The sequence below is a fragment of the Eschscholzia californica genome, unplaced genomic scaffold (genome assembly GCF_041429995.1).
Source record: "Eschscholzia californica isolate CP2 unplaced genomic scaffold, dmEscCali1.0.p SCAF_4, whole genome shotgun sequence".
NCBI classification, from domain to species: Eukaryota; Viridiplantae; Streptophyta; class Magnoliopsida; order Ranunculales; family Papaveraceae; genus Eschscholzia; species Eschscholzia californica.
The window spans coordinates 54,945,841-54,969,648 of NW_028238461.1; the positions used below are offsets into that span (position 1 = coordinate 54,945,841).

General features: G+C 34.8%; 3 protein-coding genes and 1 long non-coding RNA gene across 5 annotated transcripts; 2 read left to right on the forward strand and 2 right to left on the reverse strand.

Moving 5' to 3' along the window:
- Positions 1-1,567: 1,567 nt before the first annotated feature.
- LOC147546375 (uncharacterized) lies at positions 1,568-2,779 on the reverse strand. The gene has a single exon (XM_086635908.1). The coding sequence runs from the start codon at positions 2,777-2,779 to the stop codon at positions 1,568-1,570; it is 1,212 nt and encodes a 403-aa protein (XP_086492034.1).
- A 3,160-nt stretch (positions 2,780-5,939) lies between these two features.
- LOC147546376 (uncharacterized) lies at positions 5,940-8,478 on the forward strand. Of its 2 annotated transcripts, XM_086638079.1 has the most exons (7): positions 5,940-6,030; positions 6,457-6,608; positions 6,702-6,806; positions 6,906-6,956; positions 7,119-7,246; positions 7,435-7,543; positions 8,116-8,338. In XM_086638079.1, exons 2-7 carry the CDS (start codon positions 6,504-6,506, stop codon positions 8,275-8,277), a joined length of 660 nt encoding a protein of 219 aa, XP_086494205.1. In that variant the 5' UTR covers positions 5,940-6,030; positions 6,457-6,503; the 3' UTR covers positions 8,278-8,338. The 2 variants fall into 2 exon arrangements, with proteins under 2 accessions (XP_086494205.1, XP_086494204.1); XM_086638078.1 differs by having other exon boundaries at positions 5,941-6,608; positions 8,116-8,478.
- Positions 8,479-11,109: 2,631 nt separating this feature from the next.
- On the forward strand, positions 11,110-13,201 carry LOC147546377 (OVARIAN TUMOR DOMAIN-containing deubiquitinating enzyme 9-like). Its single transcript, XM_086635909.1, has 8 exons — positions 11,110-11,262; positions 11,423-11,490; positions 11,568-11,622; positions 12,405-12,479; positions 12,584-12,651; positions 12,750-12,798; positions 12,955-13,039; positions 13,134-13,201. Exons 1-8 carry the CDS (start codon positions 11,110-11,112, stop codon positions 13,199-13,201), a joined length of 621 nt encoding a protein of 206 aa, XP_086492035.1.
- A 3,013-nt stretch (positions 13,202-16,214) lies between these two features.
- Positions 16,215-18,372, reverse strand: LOC147546378 (uncharacterized). The gene is made up of 2 exons (XR_015239878.1): positions 18,230-18,372; positions 16,215-17,577 (listed from the first exon to the last, which is right to left on the reverse strand). It is a non-coding gene; the product is annotated as an uncharacterized LOC147546378 (long non-coding RNA).
- Positions 18,373-23,808: the final 5,436 nt, after the last annotated feature.

A 23,808-nucleotide genomic window follows, 5' to 3' on the forward strand; every position in this document is an offset into this window, starting at 1 on the left:
AGAATTTCTGGGCTTGCGAGGCGTGTTGGGCTTTCGGTGGGCTTCCTTGCTAGACCATAGAGGCTACTGAAGGCACCCCTCTTATGTTACACGCGGGTGGGCGCATAAGGAAGGCCCAATGCTGTTTTTTGCCAATACACCAGTAGCCCCCATTTTTTCATCAACTTTTTTTAATGTTAACTTTTGTTTAGAATTTTTAAAAGTATCTTCATTTTAATTCCCTTAGCCCTCTCATCTCTCTAAAACTGAGGGAATTGTCGCATCAATTACGATTTTTCTGACTGTATTGTCGTTATGCTATTAACTTTACAAATGTCTTGATGGTAATGATCAAGAGGAGGAAGCCCATATCGTTTCCAGTTATTAGAATTTTGGTTGTCATGGTCTTTCCAGTACTACAATTGTGCAAGTGCTATTGCAACAAGTCAACAACCGAAATTGTTAAGTTTGTGGCCATCCAACTCAAAACCAATTGGCAATGAGTGGAGATGACCTATACTTTATATTCTTGGTTGCTGGTTACCCATTCTCCCATGTGGGACTATTCTCACACGCCCCCTCACGTGTGGCGTTCTTTGAGCCTAACACGTGGGTTTTTTTTTTCTTTACGGGTGACGTGGAGCACGTGTGGCTTTTAAGCCTATCACGTGTGGACCTAGCTCTGATACCATGTTGAAATTGATCAAAGAAATTGTTTTTTTTCCTTGATGAATTACAAAAGAAATATAAGACTCTATTTATAGAGTTACAATACTACTAGTTTCTAACTTTACTAGTTTCTAATATTTTACTAGTTTCTTAATAGTTTATACTAATATATTTACTAGTTCCTAATTCTTACTAGTTTCTAATATTTGATATTTCCTAATATCTATTATATGGGATATCTTAATATATAGAAAGATATTTCAACACTCCCCCTCAAGTTGGTGCATAGATATCGCATATGCCCAACTTGTCTACCAATTGCGAAAATATTCGACTTGAAACTGTCATCATGACCCGACTTAGACTTCAAAACATAAATTTCTTCACTGAGCTTATCATTCTTCTGCTCCAATGATTTTAGCCTCTGTGCTTCGTTGTTTAGCCGTTCATTGAGCAAGTTTATCTCGTTATGCTGGTGAGCCATGACCTCCTTTTGTTCTGATAATTTACTTTGCAGTTCTTTGATGGAAGATTCCTTTTTAGCAAGTGATGCCTCCAATTCCTGAATAAGAGTTCCTTGCTTTGTTGTTCTCTCTATTTCCACATTCTTGTGCATCTTCAATTCAATAACCTCATTTTTTAATCTTTCTGTTTCTTCAGTAAGACAATTGATCATCAATTCACACCGTTTAACTTTAGATTCCGAATCTTCTGCCTTCTGGTTGGCTAATGAGGCCACAAATTCTACATGTTGTCTGCCAAGTTCAGCTTCTTTCAGAGTTACCTCCATTTGCTTCATACATGCGATTACTTGACCAACTGTCGTCATATTTTCAATCACCTCTTTCTGCAAGCTTGTGAACTTAATACGTATGTCACTTGGACATGAAACACCAGGAATATCGTTGGTTAATGACTTTCATGCCATTAGTTCATTCTCCAACTTTCTCACATCAAATTGAGTCTCTTGTTGTTTAAGTAACTCGAATTCTGCACGCTCTCTTCGGTCTTTTTCTTCCAATAATTTTTCTTTTAATAACTCATTATTTTGATGAGATGATTTCAACTTCCTAGCTTCTTCGACTTCAGACTCATAGTTCCTTAACTTTTCTTGCAACTGCTTCACCAAAATACTCGTATCTGCGGAAGTACCTTCTGGAGATAGAGAGTTAAGACTTGATAGTTTCTTCTCCACTTCGCACTTTTGGTGCAGACACTCGTTTAGTTGATTTCTGAGATTCGCTAACTGCTCCACGTAGCATAGTTTATCTCTAAAGTTCTCCCTCATCGTTTCTACATTACCTGTAGTGACTACCATTGCTGAAGCTTGCCTAACAGTTGGATTTTCTTCCTCTGTCTCAACAAGTGCAGCTACAAGTGGTTTGTTAGAGTTTTTCTTTCGATTATGATCCCACCATTCTGGATAACCTACTAATTCATAACAATGATTTTTGGTATGACCAGTTTTATTGCAGTGGGTACACTTATAAGAAGGTTTGTCGGATTGACAAATAGCTTTAACAATATTATTATTTTTCTTATTTCGAATCATCATTGCGGAAGCATCAGTTGTTTCAGATTCACTGTTCATCGTTGTGCGTCGAACAAGCTCACGACGAACCAAAGCATAACATTCTTCTAAATCGGGAATGAGATCCTTTCTCAAAATTTCACCACGAATTTGTTCAAATTCACCATCTAACTCTGCAAGAAAAATATGCACACGTTGTCGTTGAATTGATTTACGATAAGATACAATATCGTTTTCGTTTTCCATGATCACTTTATCACGGTGATCTAATTCACTAAAGATCTCAACCAGTTCACCGTAATAAACCGAGAATATCCTCCCATTCTGTTTGGCAGAAAATGCCTTCTGATTCAAAGAGAAGACTTGTAATTCATTAGATCCATCATAAAAAGCTTTAGATAAAGCTTTCCAAATATCACGAGCTGTAGGTAAACGAATGTATCTCTTCATAATTTCTGGAGTCATAGACATCAACAACCATCTCTTGACTTTTTGATTTTCTGCATACCACTTCTCATATTTAACATCATCTTCAGCAGGTGGTAATGAATTACCTCGAATAAACGAAAGTTTTTCTTTTTCAGCAATATGCATCTCCATGATTTGAGACCATATATCATAATTTTTTTCATTCAACATAATCACTGAATTAAAGGATCCTCCTGACTGAAAAGTTGTACTAATTGTCTGATCCATATTTTCTACTATATTAATTATGAGGAAAAATTTATATTAGAAATTTTTTAGAAACTGAATCTTTGAGAAGATGTGTTCTACCAACTCAAAGTTTTGTAAATTGTGAGACAATATAGATCACACAATAACAATTAAAGTTATTGTTTTGTCTTTTTGCCTTCTTTTTAATACCAAAACTGATGAAGGATTTTTTTCCTTCTTTAGAATTAAGATAGGAAAAGAAGATGAAGATGAAGGTTCTTTCTCCTTCAATCGACAAATTTTTTTAACAAAAATAAATTTAAGATCGTTGGCTCTGGTACCAAGTTAAGTTTGTGGCCATCCAACTCAAAACCAATTGACAATGAGTGGAGAGGACCTATACTTTATATTATTGGTTGCTGGTTACCCATTCTCCCATGTGGGACTATTCTCACAGAAATGTCAGGGTTGATGCTAATTGTTCTACATCTTTTTTTTTTTTTTTTTTTTTTTTGAGGATAGTTGTTCTACATCTATTTTTGTGTGTCCTTCTCTGGCTCTGCTCACAATTAGTAATGTCTTCACAATATTGTTCACATTCTCAGTTTTTTTCTTTTCACAAGCCTTTGGTAAAATGGATTTTAATCCTTGATTAAACCGATCAGGACTCTATGGGTCAAAACTCAAAAGAACAAAAGCAGAAGTATTTACCCTTTATGGCTGAGTTGTGTGTGATTGGCTATTGGGTATTGTCTATTAGTTGGAGTCCTCTGGATAAAATAAAAATTCTTCCTTGTACTTGAAACATCTACTTATTTAATTTTTGAGAATTCAAATGATCAATTGATGTTTATCTATAGTCTTTGACAGATAATATATACAAAATATCATATCGTTATCAATGTACTTTTAGAGAAAGAAAATGAGAGAGAAATGGGTTGAGGAAGTTAAAATGATGATTGAGAAAGTTTTTGAAGAGAGAAAGAGGGATGAGAGAATTAAAATGAGAGTATTTCTCGAAAGTATCTAGAAAAGTTAACCGTAAATAGACAGAAAAGAGAAAAATAAGACTAATTTGCAATAAAGTAGGGGTCAGACAGGAATCTGGTCATAAATTAGGAGTCATTTCGTATAATAAAATTTGAATGGGAATTTAAGAAGAGAGGAAAATTATAAGGCCCAAAATTCGGGTCAAAATAGCAAATGAAGCCCAACCCGGAATAATAATGCAAAAAAACCCAAAATTTGAAATTACAAAACATTTATGAAAATTTCTGAACAAAACACAATTTGCTCTCAACAATTTTGTATTTGCTCTCAACAATTTTGTAAATGTATGAACAAATTTGTTTTTGTTCACACATAATTATATATGTTGTCACAGTTTCAAAAGTGTTGTAATAGTTTCAAAAGTGTTGCCAACAGTTTAAAAATTGGGTTTTTTTTACATTATTATTCCCGAGTGGGTTTTTTTTCTTATTTGGGCCCAAATCTTGGACTTTTCTTACATTTTTTTTTTGTTTTGTTGAGAAGGCTTTTCTTACATAGTTTAAGAGTTAATTCCTATATGGCCCCCTACTTTGTGACCAGCTTCCTTTATGGCCCCCTTTTTTTCGTAAATTCAAATATGGCCCCCTATTTTCAGATAAATGTCATTACTACCCTTCTTAATTCTAAATTTAAAACAATAAAAAAAAATTATTTCCACCTCACCCTCTCTCTCTCCACCTCATCTCTCCCTACACCTCATCTCTCCGTACACCTCACCCCTCTCTCTCTCTCTCTCTCTCTCCAATTCACCTCTCTCTCTCTCTCCAACTCTCCTCTCTCTCTCCTACTCACCCCTTTCTTCTCCGGCAAGGTGGCCGGCCGGAAAATTTTCCGGCCGGCCACCTTCAAACTTTAAAAAAAAAAATTTCTCTCTCTCTAAATTTTTTTTTTAAAAAAAAAAATCTCTCTACTCTCTCTCTCTCTCTCTAAAACTCCGGCGAAGGGGGTTTCCCTTCGCCGGAGTTTTAGAGAGAGAGAGAGAGGAGAGAGAAATTTTTTTTTTTTGTTAAGTTTGAAGGTGGTTGGCCGGAAACCTTGCCGGAGAAGAAAGGGGTGAGTAGGAGAGAGAGAGAGAGGAGAGTTGGAGAGAGAGAGAGAGGTGAATTGGAGAGAGAGAGAGAGAGGAGAGTTGGAGAGAGAGAGAGAGAGGTGAATTGGAGAGAGAGAGAGTTGGAGAGAGAGAGAGTTGGAGAGAGAGAGAGAGGTGAATTGGAGAGAGAGAGAGAGAGAGAGAGAGGGGTGAGGTGTAGGGAGAGATGAGGTGTAGGGAGAGATGAGGTGGAGAGAGAGAGGGGTGAGGTGGAAATAATTTTTTTATTGTTTTAAATTTAGAATTAAGAAGGGTAGTAATGACATTTATCTGAAAATAGGGGCCATATTTGAATTTACGAAAAAAAGGGGGCCATAAAGAAAGCTGGTCACAAAGTAGGGGGCCATATAGGAATTAACTCTTTCATTTAAGAATCTCTACTTTACTTATAATAGGCAAAAGTAGAAATTTTCACTTTTAACCCTCTTCTAAAATTTCCTTAGTACTACTATTTTAATTAGCTGCAAGGGGTAATAATTCATAATTTCCTTCTAACATTTCCTTCTAAAATTTTCACTTTTAACCCTCTTCTAAAATTTCCTTAGTACTACTATTTTAATTAGCTGCAAGGGGTAATAATTCATAATTTCCTTCTAACATTTCCTTCTAAAATTTTCATAATTTCCTTCTAAAATTTCCTTAGTACTACTATTTTAATTAGCTGCAAGGGGTAATAATTCATAATTTCCTTCTAACATTTCCTTCTAAAATTTTCATAATTTCCTTCTAAAATTTTCACTTTTAACCTTCTTCTAAAACTTTAACTTTACTTCAAATAAACAAATAAAGATGAAGATTTTCCTATTATATTAATTCTTACTAATTTAAGATTAACTGTAATGGGTATATTAATTCATCTCTAGAAATCAATGGGTGTTATTTGAAATTCATCAACTACTGTCGAATCCCAAGGTAATTCTCTCTCTCTCTCTCTCTTAAAAAGCTTGTAAGAAAAGGTTGGCTTGGGCAGTCCTAAACAGAAAAGGCTAGGCTTATACTTTTCAATCTCCATTACCCATATCTTGTGTTTTTTCTTATTTGATTTCATTAAAAGGTATTATATGTTCTTCAGTACTTGTGAATTCCTTTTTGAGAACCCATTATTGATACTATGAAATCTTATGTTCTTCATCTTTCCTCCTTAGCTATAACTTTAGTTTAACTTCTACACAAATTATGAAGATTCCTTTCATGGGTATGTTGAATTTTGATTCAATTTTTTAGTATTTAGAATAATCAAGGGTTATTTCAATTTCACGCCTTCTCAATTTGACCTAGCCATTATTTACTCAGAAGAACAAAGATTGACCTAGAAAGAGACTAATTACAGAATTTATAGTCAGTCATATGTTAACAATGGGTTGCTGCCTTATTAGATTATTATGAGAATTTTCCTGTAAATTGTAGATTTCAAACTAATTGATTGACTTGTGATGTTTCAAAAAGATAATATCACTGAATAAAATTTGCAATTTGGTAGAATATTAGAGAAGATAATATTAACTTGATTTCAATTCAAAGAGAACTATGAGGAGGGCACGTCGGATTTGGACACTTGTTGATATCGTGAATTTGGAAGGGTATATTCTCGACAATGATCCTCGTTCCATTGAAGAAATTTTTGAAGAACAGGTGAATACTAGTTTAACCTCAGTAATCTCATTGACATGATAAGTTTGTAATGATATTTTAATATTTCAAATCGGTAATGTACTTGTGTTACAGGATTGCCCGTACCAATACCAACCACTACAATCAAGTGGTGAAAATTGCGGTACTATAGATTCAAAGAAAGGTTGGTTGCTAGTTACCCCAAGTCCTCTAGACGGGGTAAGTTATGTGTTATTATTGTCATTCTTAGATTATGAATTAAGATTACCTTTTCATATCCATGATCAAAATGTAAGATTTTCACTTTTTCGAGAACAGGAAACGGCAGAAGTTGATCCTCTTCCAGGTTACATTTACATGACATATGACGTAAGAATGTAGCCGATTGATATAAACTATTATCAATATATACTATATAACTATACGCATCGGGTTCACTGACAGATACATGTATAAGGCGGAGTTACTTGACAAAGTATACGGTACATTTTTGTGTTTTACATGACTTGAATTGAAGTTCTTTTGTCTCAGCGACTGCTAGCAATGGGGGCGGTAATCCATAGTAATAAGATTGGGGGACTTTCAGATAAGCTAATTTCGTCCTTGCCATCTGTCAAGTACAAGATCGGATTTTTCTCAAAGAAAAAGGAACACGAGAGGTATGTTAATTTAGAACCTTATTCTTATTTTTATTGTTTAGAATTTCTTACTTTTTATTTCCCAAGACAAATCACATGGTTTACTAGATAAATCAAGGATCACATGTCAATAACCAGTTCCTATCAACTATCATCGTTGAGATCTTTGTTTGCTTCCCCTTTTTTCTTAGAAATGTAATTATACGCAGGTGTGCGATCTGTTGTATGGAATATAAAAATCGAGATAAGTTGACGACTTTGCCATGCCTTCATCGATACCATTCAAAATGTATCACTAAATGGTTGAAGATGAACAAGGTAATTAATTCACTGGTATAGTTGGCCGATGGTTTCTATATGTTTTGCTAAAATGAATGCATGGATTAAGGTTCACTAATTTAAATTATCTGTGTGCTCTAGGACCCTTACTTGAATCTGACTCGGTCCAGTTTGACTTATTTGAATCTGACTTGCTCAAATCTGAGCGGTTGTAATATGACGCAATTGTCAATAACCTTTAGTTGGAATGGTAGGAGGTTTAGTTTTCCACCTTCTAGGTCATTGGTTCGAGGCACGTTAATAATACAAAAAGAATATGGGGCAATTATCATTTCAGGTTATTTCGGACCAGTAACTTCCTACTTCAGCCTTATTTTGTTATAGCCAATTCAGGGCTGAATTTGACGAACCAGAAGCACCTCCTTAAATAGATTTAGTTCACTTCAAGAAGATCTTCAACACTTAGACCCAAGTACCCAACCATATGTGGTCTGACATTATTGTTTATAATGAAATTACCATTTCTTGATCAACTTTTTACGTGTTATTGTTTGATAATCATGCGATATTTATTATAGTAGAACCTAATCTTTTTAACGTGATTTCACCAGACGTGCCCAGTTTGCAGGCGGGTGGTATCGCCGCCTGATGCTGACGGAAGAAACTTGGTTGAAGGTGCCAACAACTCTTGGTTGGAGTGGGTAAGAGGTATAATCTTCCACCTTAGAGGTCAAAGGGTTCGAGGCACGCTGAACAATTCAAAGAAAATTTAGTTGAAGGCAATTAAATCTAAATTTTAATACTAAGCAGTTGAAATAGTATAGAATAGGTGAATTAGGGGGTAGTTTTGAGTATTTGAAGATGACAATCTTGATTGTTATAATAAGATATATATAGGCTATTATTTATTTCTTTAATTAAATAAGTTGCAAATTTAGGTACTCCAATCATATTAATAAATTTTATTCCTTGAAGCAATGATCTCTCTCTCTCTCTCTTTCATTCTTTCTATCTATCGTTTTGATTCATGGCAATTGAAATAGTTAAGAAATGAAGGAAAATAATGTTTCGTATGATAATTATATTGGTTATTGTGTCGAGACAACATGCAAAAAGTTGAAATTTACATATTAGATAACATCGACTTCCAAGAAAACTAGAAGACTGAGAAATGTACCCCATAAAAATTCTAGTCGGCAAAGCCCATGAAAATTTTTATGTCTTGACCTCTACGTTTTGGGCCTCAATTTGTGACCAATTCACCGTTTGAGCCCCCATAAAAGTCTGATAGTTCATTTTGGCCCTAAATAGTCAAACATTTTACCAAATTATCCTCAGGGGCAAAATGGAATTATTTCTAAATATTTTTGTAAAAAGACAAAGCCACATCTCCTCCTCTTATTTCCTCCACTTCATCAATTCATATCATCTCACATCCCTGTCATATGTCCATCTCATCATCTTCTCTGATGAAGGTTGATGGGCTTAGAAAGTTCTCTTAAAAGGGCTCACCCGCAAGTATCAAGTAGTAAAACCGGATAAGACCGGGGTCGATCCGCAGAGACTAGTCAAACTTGTTCTTAACCTAGAATTATCACGCTTTTTCAGATTTGATTTTGTTATGGAAACATAAAGTAATAATATACTGGGGGGGGGGGGGGGGGGGGGTAGTGGATTGGGACTTTCGTGGACAGTTGAGTGTCCGCGAAAGTCCGAGACATTCCAATCTGGACATTTGAGAGTCTACGAAAGTCCAAGACATTCAAATCCAGACATTTGAAAGTCCTCGAAAGTCTAAGGCATTCAAATCCCAACATTTGAGAGTCTATGAAAGTCTGATGCATTCGATTATAGACAAAATGTCTCAGACTTTGGTAGACTTCTTAGTTTGATGGATTTTGTGAAGGATTTAGGACAAATTTGGAGCCCAAAATGTCTTTACAAAAACAAGAGACGTTTGGAGTCCATCATGTGATTAAACAACAATAATAATATTAAAATAATAAATATCCACCAAATGTCCATCAATGTCCGCAAATATTAACAGATGTCTACGAAAGTCGAAAAATATATATTTGAAATGTTATTATAAATATATTATTTCATGTGATTAAACAATAATAATATTATTAAAATAATAAATGCCTACCAAATGTCCACAAATATTCACAGACGTCTACGAAAGTCGAAAAATATATTTTTGAAATTTTCATACGAATATATTATTTAATGTGATTAAACAATAAAAATATTAAAATAATAAATGTCTACCAAATGTCTATCAATGCCCACAAATATTCACAGATGTCTACGAAAGTCGAAAAATATATATTTGAAATGTTATTATAAATATATTATTCATGTGATTGAACAATAATAATATGATTAAAATAATAAATGTCTACCAAATGTTCACCAATGTTCACATATATTCACAGATGTCTACGAAAGTCGAAAATATATTTTTGAAATGTAATTATAAATATATTATATCATGTGATTAAACAATAATAATATTATTAAAATAATAAATGTCTACCAAATGTCTATCAATGTCCACATATATTCACAGATGTCTACGGAAGTCGAAAAATATATATTTAAAATATAAAAGAGGTATAGTGTTGTTTTTCAAATTCTATGCAAACATCTTGTGGTCGGTCGACCACGAACGTGGAAGGGTCGGTCATGCAGTCTACAACCTCGAGGAAACCCCTCCTCGAGGATTAGGGTTAGGCAGCACGATCGACTAAGGGGAGTGAGAGAGCAACATGACGAGAAAGAATGACATAGAGACGTTGTGAGAGCGAGGGAGGGAAGAGAGAAAGGGCGACACAGGGAGAGAAACACCGTGAGTGGGAGAGGGGAGACAGAAAAATGATGGTGGTGGTGGTTGTCAGAAGTAGTGACCGGAATTGATGATCTTGAAAGAGAGATTTGAAACAAAAATACAAATAAAGGTCGCCGGTAATGACAGTTTACCGGCGACCCTTCCCGGAATTGAGAAGAAATGTCAACAAAATTTTATTCCCCATGATAATAAGAAAATATGTTGGTCAACTAATGTTGACTAATTTTTGCCAAAGTCTTTGCACCTTGTAAAATTTTCTTACTTCCCTATATCACTCACTCATGCTATATCCCCACCGTCTCAAATCTTCCCGCGCCTCGTTCTCCCGCTCTCAAACAGTGATCTGGAGAGAGAAATAACTGGTTAGAGAGAGAGAGAAGGTATGCCAAATTCTTCTGAATTGTTAACCTAATTTGTGGTTTGATTCATTCATAGCTTTGATTTTCCGAAATATCTTCTTTCTATAGCATTTCTCTTTGGAATTGATAGGATCTATAATCAGTTTTTCTTCTAAAACCTAGGAGCTTGAATTAAATTGTTATTTGAGAAATGAAGATCTTCCATTCCATGAATTGTTCAAATTTTTCCAGAATTTGTGCACTCATAATGGTTTCTATAAATTGTTCTTTGAGAAATGATGATCTTCCATTCCATGAATTGTTCAAATTTTGCAGTATTTAGAATTTGTGCACTCATAATCGTTTCCATAAATTGTTCTTTGAGAAATGAAGATCTTATTTGTTTAGGAAGGGCGATGTCAAACCACAAATGTCGTTCCAGTCTCCATCCTAATGTTGAATATGATGAAATCCTTGCCCTTAATCTTCAAGAAGCAATTTATCAAGATGAGCCAACTATTTTCGAACACCAATCTGGAAAGAAGTTCAACCAGATGGATCACACTAGTGTAAGTATAAGTCCAGTTATCCCACTTCCTGTTTGAAACAAGCACTGAATTCTCCCTCTAAGTTGTATTTGATTTTAATTGGTGTACTTAGCCCTTTTAAATGTTCTGTTATTGTTGACATAGTATTCTATTTCTCTCTTCTCCATTTGGTCTTTCGCAGCAGGCTTCTAAAACCAATGAAGGATCGGTTGATGAAGAATATCCAGACCGACGTAGGCTTTTAGATAGGTACTCTCTCGAATAACCACTGGATAGGCAGATATTATCCTGTTTTTCCAATGGATGAATAAATTATTTTTCTTTAGGTTGAGGGAGGAGGGCATTACTGAATACATCGTCGAAGGAGACGGTAATTGCCAGGTACGTTTATGTGGGTTTTCTATGTTTCCATACTAAAGGAAATCAGAGTGTGAATTTTTACATCACTTCTTCTAAACTCTGAAACTGAGTTTGAGCTTCTCTCTTATACTCCCCCTCAAACGAATGCCGAACCAGCATGAGTTTTGTCACGAAGAAGGGTAAATTGAGCAAGTGAAAGTCCCTTGGTGAAGATATCTGCCAATTGCTGAGTGGTGGAGATGTATTGTGGAAAAATAGTACCATTCGATACCAGCTCCCGCACAAAATGATAATCTATCTCGATGTCTTTAGTTCGAGCATGAAAAACTGGGCTATTGGCTAAGTGTTTAGCACTCAAACTATCACAGAAGAGAGAAGCTGGTAATGAAATTGAAATACCCAATTCATGAAGTAAGATACCCATAATATCTCACTAGCAGCCATAGCCATTGCTTTGTAATCAGCCTCAGCAGAGGAGCGTGCCACAGTTGGCTGCTTCTTGGATACCCAAACCAGCAACTTGGAACCCAAAAACACACAGAGACCAGAAGTCTAACGACGAGAGTCAGGGCACCCAGCCCAATCGGAACCGGAATAAGCCTTGAGCTGAGACAAATCAGTCTTAGAAATGGTGATCCCTGACCCAAGAGTACCCTTACACCTTTTACATAACTTCTTCTAAACTCTGAAACTGAGTTTGAGCTTCTCTGTTATACATACTTTCCTTAAGAAATTGAGATGACAAATACTTACAGTCCTGAGCTTTTACAGCTTCTCAGTGTTTCCTTATGTCTTTTGTGCAGTTCCGTGCGTTAGCGCATCAGATCTATGGAAAACCAGAGCTCCACCACTCCTTGAGGCAAGCAATCGTAGAGCAGGTTGTATTATGTATATAGGCATCATTATTTGATTACACGTTTTACGTTTGAAGTAGTCAAACAGGCTGTTTTTATGATTGATGTTTGTTTTATCCAATACTCAGATCCAGTCTCATCCAGATCTTTATGAGGGACATGTTACATCCCCCGAGTATGTGCAGAGGATGGCCAAGTTAGTCAACCACTATTAAATCTTATTATGCTTTTAGTTGCTATTTTTGTTTGGGTAGGAACTACTTATGTTTATACTCTCGATGTTGACTAAAACAGGTCTGGCCAATGGGGTGACAATCTAACTTTGCAGGCTTGTGCTGACTTAGTATGTATCCCTCTTCCATGTCTCTTTAATATGATAGATGAAAGTAGTAGAGTCTCTTTCCCTGGTTTCTTGGAAGGAATTTGAGGGACACTTACTGAAGTTATAATTTTTATAGGCCTTTAATTACTTATCCCCTTTCCGACATCTTTCCTGCAGTATGGTTCGAAAATAATCCTCATTACATCCTTCGAGGGTCGACGTAACATTGAGATTCACCCCAGGGAACTGAAGACAACAAAAGGTAGTCTAGTCAATATATAATAAAAATGAAAATCATATGCAGTAACCCTGACCGTTTCTTTTCTTTGCAGTTATTCGCTTGAGCTTTTTGGCAGGGTTGCACTACAACTCAATTAATCGTATAGGAGGAGGTGATACGAAGAAGTGCTGTTCTGTAATGTAGTGACTTGTCTACATTCTGTTTCCTTCTACTATTTTGAGGTTTATGTTCTATATGAAACTCTGGCGAGAGAGAAGAAATTTCGAGGTTTCAGGACTTGTCTACGTTCGTGTCACACAATTGGTTTTCCGTTATAGCTCCATTTGGTCAACAACTCGGGTGAAACGCTGACACGGATGATAAAGTGGTCATTTCAATCATAGTATATTGAAACTCTTACCGTTCCTACATATTAGATCTCCTAGGACCGATTTTCTCTATTATGTGCGATTTGAGATCAAATTCCCTGATCGAAATACTTGACCCGCCCCCCTCTCTCCTGTTCTTAACATATGAAGTTATTGTTGAGAAAAATAACCACTCCTTATAGGTGATCAGTCTATTTAGAGTTTTTCTCTAATGCGGAAAACCAGGATCTTGGATGAAATGGTGAATAAATCAAACATAACCACGAAGCAAATAAAGAATAATGACACACAAGATTTATAGAGGTTCGGAGCAAGTCTTACGTCCTCTTTCAGCCGCACCAAGCTAATCCAATATGAATATGAAGTTACAACTTACCCGAGTTACCGTACACAAAGTCTAGTGTACTCCCCGGTTACAAATCTCACTACAACTCTCACCCTCACACACTTATACAACTCTCTGATCTCACACTTTCTCTTTATATCTTACTTACCAAAGAGAACTTTGAAAATAGAATACTGATGTTGAGAATGGTTCTGGCTATTTATAGCCTTCTTACCCGTAAGATCAAAAAAGCAAAGCATTTAATACTTGGCAACAAAAGTCTTCATATTTAATGCATGGGAAGGAAGTCTTCCTTAAATCCAGGATGAGATGGATTTTTCTTCTCCCATCAGTAAAGAGTAAAACCAATGTTTTGTGCATGTGAATTCAAAGCTAGGCATCATAGCCTTTTTGACTTTCACCTTGACCCCACCATATAATAGTTATAAACTGTCCAATATTTTATGAATGTGAACTAAGAAGCCCGCCTAGCGACTATAACTTTGTTTGGCTACTCCATGGAAGGGAGTGTGTGGGAAACCCATTCACCATGCAATAGAAAGAGAGGATTCAAGCGTAAAACCGAGTGGACAAATGCATGACTAAATCTGCCAATACCATTACAGAGCTATTGCATAAACCACTGCTTTAGTAACTGGTCAAGCCGTCAAGGCATATGGTTTGAGTCTCGCTGCAACCACCTTACATGTTGATGGCAACACAATTTTCGTTCTTTTCTTTCCTTTTACTTGATTTTCTTTCCGAATTACGATTCTTCTCCTTGGCTATTTGTTTCCTACTTGAATTTCCTAGCTATTTGTGAGGATGTCCTGCTATTGGTTATAGATACGTTCCGCTGCTAGTCGAGGATAAGATTGTATAATCTAGCTACCATAGAAGATATTGCCTTTTACGGTCTGTCGTTACTTACATGATGGAAGGTAAAACCACATAATTTTGAGATTTACTTGGTCATATTTCTTTCTTTAACATTAGAGAATCGATTAACATTGGTGGTGTTGGTTATTTGTTAATCAGTTACCAAGATTGGGGAGTTGATGAGCTGATTGTGGAAGACTCTTGGAAGAGTTGATTAATCGGTCTGGCGCAACATTGTAAACTAGTAATATTAGTTATTGTGGAACTTGCAGAAACCATGTAAATCTTTTGCACTATGATCCCAAACTGTGTTGGATAGTGTTTGTAATTATTGACAATTTTGATTTCACTATCAACACTATAAAAGAACCAAGTTCTATCTCACCTGGGTTTCTTCATATGCATTTCTCTAATCTTAGAAAAATGCTTCATTTCGAAAGAAAAAAAAATTATAACTTATTGACATCGATCTGGGAGCCTAATTAGAGCAATAATGACTAAATGAACTCGTGCCGGAGATACGGGCTATATATATATATATGTTTGTGTGTGTGTTAAGGATCAATGAACATACATTTTGCTAGCATAACTCTTTGGGTTTCTAATCTTAGATTTATAGAAATATGTCTAATTAACACCTATTGAAAGCATAACCATTCCTCCCTTTACTTTATTTAATGTCGTATGGTATAAGATAAAACTTCGGGATAATCAACTTACACCAAAATTGAAAGCATATCCATTCATCCCTTTACTTTATTTAATGTCTTAATGGTATAAGATAAAACTTCGGGATAATCAACTTACACCAAAATTTGATACCAGAACCTCATGGATCTACCAAGGGTTTCTAATCTTGTTTTTTTTTTGTTGTTGAAGTATGACATATTGTCTTGAAAAGACCCAAATTAGTTAAAAACCATTGAAATTTCTTGGGAAGTTATAAAAGAAAGGGCTACATTCCACTTGGGTATAAATTTCTGCCAAATTAGAATTAACTTTTAAAGGATTATTTGTCAAATGATGACCTACTGTATGATCGGGTTTTTGTTTGACCCCTAGTTTATTGAAAATACCAGTAGCCCCCTTTTTTTCCATCAATACATTGGAGGACATTCAGAGACAAAATGTCTCAGAGACATTTCAAGACATTTGGTTCATAAACAAAATTTCCTGGGTACATTTAAACATATTGAATCCATGGACAAAATGAGTAGTGGATATTATTGTTATTATTATCTCATCATTGAAGGATAATTGGTAGACATTTATTATTTTAATATTATCATTAGTGTCAAACCATATGAAATAATATATTTGCACTACTACTTTGAAAAGAAATTTTCGACTTTCGTAGACATCCGTGAATATCTGTGGACATAGATGACATTTGGTAGACATTTATTGTGACGCCCCGTGTCCCAAAATAGACACGACCACGCCCCGGCAATTCACAGACGAGACTAAAATCCAGCAGAGTCTCCTCTGTAAATCGAACCGGTCGCACCTGCAAAACCTGTCATGCAAACCATACATTCGCATAAACAAGAATAAACTATTAAGCGGAAGCTAAACAAACTCAACTCAGTTTTGGGTCGAAACCCGAACCACAAAAATACAAACGCCTCATAAAACACCGATACAACTTATAAACAACTCTAAGTTTTACGTATATAAATATTAGAGTTTGGTTTATGCAATAAATACATAACTTGAAAATAAAGAAAAAACCATATAAAACGACAAAACTCCACTAGCCTCGTCAGACAAGATCACCGGCCGGAATACACACTTCGCCTCGAGGCTACAACCAAGAACCTGCACACTAACAACTGGTAGGGGGTCAGAATACTCACCGACACGAGTTATTCTGGTAGAAGACCAATCCAAAACCCATCACGTTTTCAAAAGTTCCTTTAATAAGTTGTGAACATCATGACAAAACGAGTTATCAAACCAGTTACAGTATATACTATATACAAAACCATTTTCCTTAATCTAGCAAGCAATAGCAGTGATTAGCTGCCCACCCATGGTGCGCTCCCAATAAGAAGAGAGTACCTCAGGAGAACCTAGAGTGCGTTAGATAGTACCAGCCCATTTATGGCACTAGCTAATGCACTACGTCTCCTCGAGAAAGAGACTTACCCCTAGCCGGTAAGTCCCTCTCCCACTAAGGGACTCCGCAATCATTGAAGAGTTTACCTCATGATACATATATACCTTAAGTATCTAAATACGTTTTAGATCACCGAGTTCGAATAAGAGAGCCGTCCCCCAATACCCATGGAAGGACCTGAACCTCATTCTCTTCGGTACCCTGTCATGCATCTAATGCAATCTTTCAAAATCAGTTACGTTCATATCTCAAAACCAATATTCTCATTCAATCTCGAAACCCATTTTCTCATTCAAATCATTATCTTATCAAACACGGAAGTGGAACAACCAAGAGTCATATCGCCACAAAGCAGAGGGATTCTCAATCAATGTCACCTCCCAGACGAGCGGTCAGGAGTACGTCCCTGAGCCTCGAACTGGAGGCACGAGCACCAATGGCCAGCAAGTGAAGCACTCTACTCCCACAGGTCTCATGACTAGTGTCGCCCACCTCACCGGTCTCACACGGGTCACACCCGTGTCCACATGTCATCCTACCCTCAATGGCTACGTGCCCGTAGGTTGACATAATCCGCAGTCGGGTACATACAAGAAAATCCCAGTAGTTCACAATAATCGTAAAATCAGTTCGAAACCATTTCTCATATCGCATCAACACATTTCAAGCATATTTCAGTTCATCACATAAATTGAGTTTCATGCTACCTAAACTCTAGTTATAATGGCGCATATATAACTATAGAATCTAGCATATTCATTATCTATAAAACCATGTTGGATAAAGGATTCAGAACCCCTACCTCAGTCCTTGCATCACCAAAGACTCCCGCCTACCAGACGACTTTATTCCTCCTCATTCGCGTACTCTGAGATAAGGAAGAATAACCAAAACCGAATAGAAACATTAGGTTCTAAACGAAGAACCTTGCACGACAAAAGCAATAAAGAGAAGAAAACATCGAAAACTTAAAACATAAAAGCAATTTCGTCAACTCTGGAAGACTTCAAATACAATCCAATTTCGATCGATCTCTTACTTCGTATCTATGTCTCTTGAATATTGGAAATGCCTACGAACCCATCAACCAACTTCCCATAATTTTTATTTCTCATTTTAGAGTCTCCATAAGCTGACAAATCATATAATGAATTGCATACTATAAATCTATAGCTGAAACTGTCCATTTATATGAAATATGATAAAATTCGGGTAACTATCTCTATTCCAATTTATTTCCAAACTATTCCAAATATGAAATTCGAGCCGTAAAATAATTCGACAGCACCCCGTCTATATATGGTCACCCCAAAATAGTCCATAACATTCTAAACATGATCCTGAACATAAACCATTAGAAGAAATCGAATAATAATCGTCTAAATAGCTCCAAATTTCGATCCCAAATGAAATTAGTACAACTATACCGTTATCGAAATAACTATCGTAAAACCACCAAATTCGGACGAAATAGAAAATTCCGAACGGATAGATATGTAGAACAAGTCGAATGGGATTACCTGGAACAAGTTTCATAGAATTCCGACAACCAGACAGGAAGAAATCGACGAAAATAACTTTGAAACCCTCACGGCCAAAAATCCATTAAACTCCCAAACCTCACGACCAAACCCATTTCATAATATATGTTCTCTGTTGTTGTGGGTGTAAAAGTGGGTAAAAGTGGGTTAAAGGAAATTGGCATGAAGTGGGGTCCACGTATAATTTTTAAAATAATCAAACTTTATCCCCTTCCAACACGTCCCACATGCATGCACGGCCAAAGTGGTCTTGATTCGTTTTTATGGCAAAATGATGCCACGTGTCGTTGTATAAAGTGGCCAGCTTACTTAGTTCCTTTTAAGTCCCTGAGTTTTGCCCCAATTGCAAAATACCCCCCAGTTTGGACGTTTTACTAATTTAGCCCCTGTTTTGACTTGACCCAAATGTCAAATAATCCCTCAACTAAACTTGAAAACATGGGATGTCACATTTATTATTTTAATGTAATCATTATTGTCTAATCATATGAAATAAAATATTTGCACTACTACTTTGAAAATATATTTTTCGACTTTCGTAGACATCCGTGAATATCTGTGGACATTGACAGATATTTAGTTGATATTTATTATTTTAATATTATTACTGTCTTACCATATGAAACAAAAAAAATTAATTAATATTTCCAAATATATATTTTTCGACTTTCGTAGACATCCGTAGATATCTGTGGACATTGATAGACAATTGGTGAATATTTATTATTTAATATAGTTAATATGATATTAATATAATAATAATATAATAGTATAATATAATATTAATATAATAATAATAATATAATAGTGATATAATATAATATAATATAATATAATAATATAATAATAATATAATATTAACATAATATAATGTAATATAATATAATATAATATAATATAATATAATATAATATAATATACTATAATATAATATAATATAATATAATATAATATAATATAATATAATATAATATAATATAATATAATATAATATAATATAATGTAATATAATATAATAATAATAATACAATAATATAGTAATATAATACTAAGATAATATTATAATAATACTAGGGTATATCCCGTGCCCTAGGGCACGGACACTTGAAAGATTGATTTTAATTAGTTATTATTTTATTAAGAGAGAGAGATATTTATTGTAATTATTTTTTTGTATTATTTTTTTGTTTATTTTCTCTTAAATTAGTTATTATTTTATTGAGAGGGAGAGATTTTAATTTCTTTTCTTAACCCTTGAAATTTATTTTGTTTCTTTTTTTTTGTTAAATTAGAATTTTTATTTCTAAAAAGGAAAGGAATATTGTTTTTTAAATAGGTTTTAACTCACTATAGGTTTTAAATATATAGTCTAATTGTTACCAGAAATTTCATAGCGTTTAATTAGACTCACCAGAAGGTCCAGAAATTTCATAGTGTTTCAAAATTCAATTAGACTCACCAGAACTATAAATAATGAACATCTAAAATAGCATAAGGTTCTTTTCAAATTCAATTAGGCTCACCACAAATCTTTGTAAATAACCAATACAAATTTCATAGTGTTTAATTAACAGCCGAGATGATAATTTAACCAACTTAACAATGGAGATTTACAAAGATTTGGTGAGTAGGAAATGTATTGATAAAAATATTTCTCTAGTTAAATCAAACAACATATGCAACCACAACAAAATAAACAGAAATTTAATCAAATAAACAACTAAAAAAAACTAAAGTTTATGATAATTCAAACTGCATATGTGCCTACAACAAACAACTTAACAATGGATTTACAACAATGATAGTAAAAGAAAACTTTATGTTAATTTACCAAAACCTTATTGGAGAACAATGATAGTTAATTAACAACAATGATAGTAAATTTATGTGTCTGCATATGTGTCACATGTGGGCCTACCAGAACTTTCTCTAGTTTTCTTAAACTCAATCTGCATGTGTTGTTCCGTAATAGTTGTTTCATTATTAACCAACTTAACTATGGAGATTTTATAGGTTCTCCAGCAATCTTTGTAATTTACAATGAAGACGATAATTTAAGATAAATATGCATAAGAAGAATAATAATTAGAAGCCATGGTTGAGTACTCACCAGAAATCATAATAGAATTGAAGTTCAATGAAGAGAAAGTGAAGATTAAAACCCTAAAGTGAAGTTCAATTAAAATTTGAGTAAAACTCCTCTTACTTTCACCATAAATACTTGAGGATTGAGTAGAAACTTTCCCCAAATCTGAGTAGAGACGTTCCCAAATATATGTAGAACTCCTCTTATGGAAATCTGAGTAGAAACTTTCTTACCCTAAATTAATTATTTTATTTCTAATAAGAACGAGGTTATTTTTTTAAAGTAGATTATTTTTTTTTTAAATAGATTATTTTATATCCCGTGCCCTAGGGCACGAACACTTGTATCAATTAAATGTTACGAAATTTATTGTTATGTTTTATTGAGAGAGAGAGAGATTTTTATTAGTTATTATTTTTTTGTATTACTTTTTTGTTCATTTTCTCTTAAATTAATTATTATTTTATTAAGAGAAAGTTTAATTTCTATTTTTAACCCTTGAAATTTATTTTGTTTCTTTTTTTTCTAAAATTAGTTATTTTAAATAGGTAACTTTATTTCTACGAAGGACTAAATCTTAAATTTTGAGAAGGGCTTCTAGACAATATGCATAATTAAAAAAGGATGTTTGTCCCAGTCATCGTTTTCCCTTCTGTTTTATATAATAGATGATTTGATAATAATATTTATTTTTATCACCTTCCTTACTCAGATATAATATAATAACAATAATAATAATAATAATAATAATAATAATAATAATAATAATAATAATAATAATAATACAATAATATAGTTATATAATAATAAGATAATATTATTATAATATGATTTGAGAATAATAATTATTTTTATTATCTTCCTTATTCAAATGTCCCCAAGTGTCCACAAGTGTCTTCTATATTTTGAGAGCCACTTTCTCTCCAAAAGCTCTCCAAATTTACAATAAAATGTCTCCAAATGTCCCCAAAACTAATTTGTCTTAAAATGTCCCTAATTTCGTATCCCAAACGAATAACACAGGCATTTGGGCCCCAACCAATAACACGGACATTGGGTCCCCAACCACTACGGCACTACCCCCTAATGTTAACATTGTTTAGAATTTTAAAAAATATCCTCATTTTAAAAAATATCCTCTCTCTAAAAACTCAGAGAATTGCCGCATCAATTAAGATTTTTCTTACTATATTGTCGTTCTGCTATCAGCTTTATAAATGTTTTTTATGGTAATGATCAAGAGGAGGAAGCCCATATCGTTTTCAGTTATTAGAATTATGGTTGTCATGGTCTTTCCAGTACTACAAGTGTGCAAGTGCTATTTCAACACCCGAAATTGTCAGGGTTTATGCTAGTTGTTCAACATCTATTTTTGTGGATTCTTCTTTGGCTCTGCTCACAATTACTAATGTCTTCAAATATTGTTCACATTTTCAATTTTTTTTCTTTTCACAAGCGTTTGGTAAAATGGATTTTAATCCTTGAATAAATCGACTAGGGCTCTGTAGGTCAGAACTCAGAATAACAACAGCTGAAGTATTTACCCTCTATGGTTGAGTTGTGTATGATTGGCAACTGGGTATTGTCTATTAGTTGGAATTGTTGGGGTCCCTCCTTATATAAAAAGGATTCCTAGTTAGAATGGGATTTCCCTTATTCCTTATTTAGGGAATGAAAGGGAAGAAATTATTCATACTTTCAGGTTAAAGAGTATCATACTTTCAAGTCAGAAAGTATCCTCCCAGTTGGGAGAGTTACAAGAGAATCCTCTCAGATATATCTTCTCAGGTTAGAGAGAGATAAGAGACACAACAACTTCCAGAACAAAGAGAAGTCAGAGAAAGAGAGATTTCTGAAGTAGTTCTTTCAAGAGAGATTGAAAGAAAGAATATTGGTTTGAAGAAAAGAAGATTATTAATCTTGTGAAGCAATTTAGTTTGTGGTTATCTTCTTCAACCTTTAGTAATCTAGGATTTGTTCAAATCCTAAGGAGTAAGAGAAATCTATTTCTTTGTTTCTTTGTTCAGTTTATCCACCATAGTTTTGGTGAAGAGTTGTTATTCAAGAGTGTTTTCACACATCCTGAAGAGTCGGTTAATCCTCTATTTGTTTAGGGAAGAATTGTTATCCAAGAGTGTTTCTACACATCTTGAACAATCAGTTTATCCACCATAGGTTTGGTGAAGAGTTGTGTAACCCATTATTATCATTATAGTGGAAGATTTCTGAACTAGGTCCCGTGGTTTTTTACCTTCTAGTTTGGAGGGGTTTTTTGTCACGTTAAATAATCTTGGTGTCTCTACTTTTACTTTCGCATCGTTTATCATCATATTCCTGAACAAGTTGATTAGGTTATTTTTCCTAACAGGAACCCCTGGATAAAATAAAATTCTTCCTTGTACTTGAAACATCTACTTATTTAATTTTTGAGAATTGAAATGATCAATTGATGTTTATCCATAGTCTTTGACAGAGATAATATATACAAAATATCGTATTGTTATCAATGTACTTTTAGAGAAAGAAAATGAGAGAGAAATGGGCTGAGGAAGTTAAAATGATGATTGAGAAAGTTTTTAAAGAGGAAGAGAGGGTTGACAAAATTAAAATGAGAGTATTTGTGGAAAGTATATACAAAAGTTAACCGTTAATAGACAAAAGAAAAAAATAAGACTATATGAGCATTTTCAACAAAGTAGGGGTCAGACAGGAATCTGGTCATAAATTAGGGATCATTTGAAAAATAACCCTAAAAAAATCAATATAATCGTATAACAAAATTTGAATGGGTCCTCCCTTCGCCGGAACCATTTTATGGTTTCTGTTTTGCCTCTCTCTCTCTTTTACAGTCAAACCGTTTGTGGTGGTGCGATTCGATCACGGTAATATCTGATAGTGGTGGAGTGGATCGGATCTACTGGTTCCTCTCTGGCTTTAGTCGTGGTGGTGGTGATGTGTTTGGGTTGTATGACGAGATCTGGTGGTGCTTGGTGTGGTGGTGGTTGGGGTTCAGTGGTGGTGTTTTGTGATGTTGATGGTATGATGGTGGTGATGGAGAAGTGGTGGTGGGATGTTGATGATGAAGCGCCTGGATATCTGTCGTGTTTGTGGTGGTGGTAGTATGGTGGTGTTTTGTAATGGTGGTGTGGTGATGGAGTGGATTTTGTGGTGGTGTTTAGTGATAGTGGTGGTGGTGGCAAAAAGGGTGGTGGGAATGGTGATTTGGTGTGTTTGTGATGGTGGTGTGGTAGCGGCGTGGATTCTCGCAGTGTCGGCGGTTTTCTATAGGGGTGGGAATCGGGACGGGCGGGTCGGGTGCGGGCATAGAAAGAGTCGGGCCGGGCGGGTTCGGGCAACATAAGCTGATGACCACTTTATTTTTCGGGCGGGTCGGGCGGGCAAAATCACTCTCTTAGTCTGCCATTGCCCGCCCGTGCCCGATTAATTTAGCGGGCACATCGGTCAACGGGCG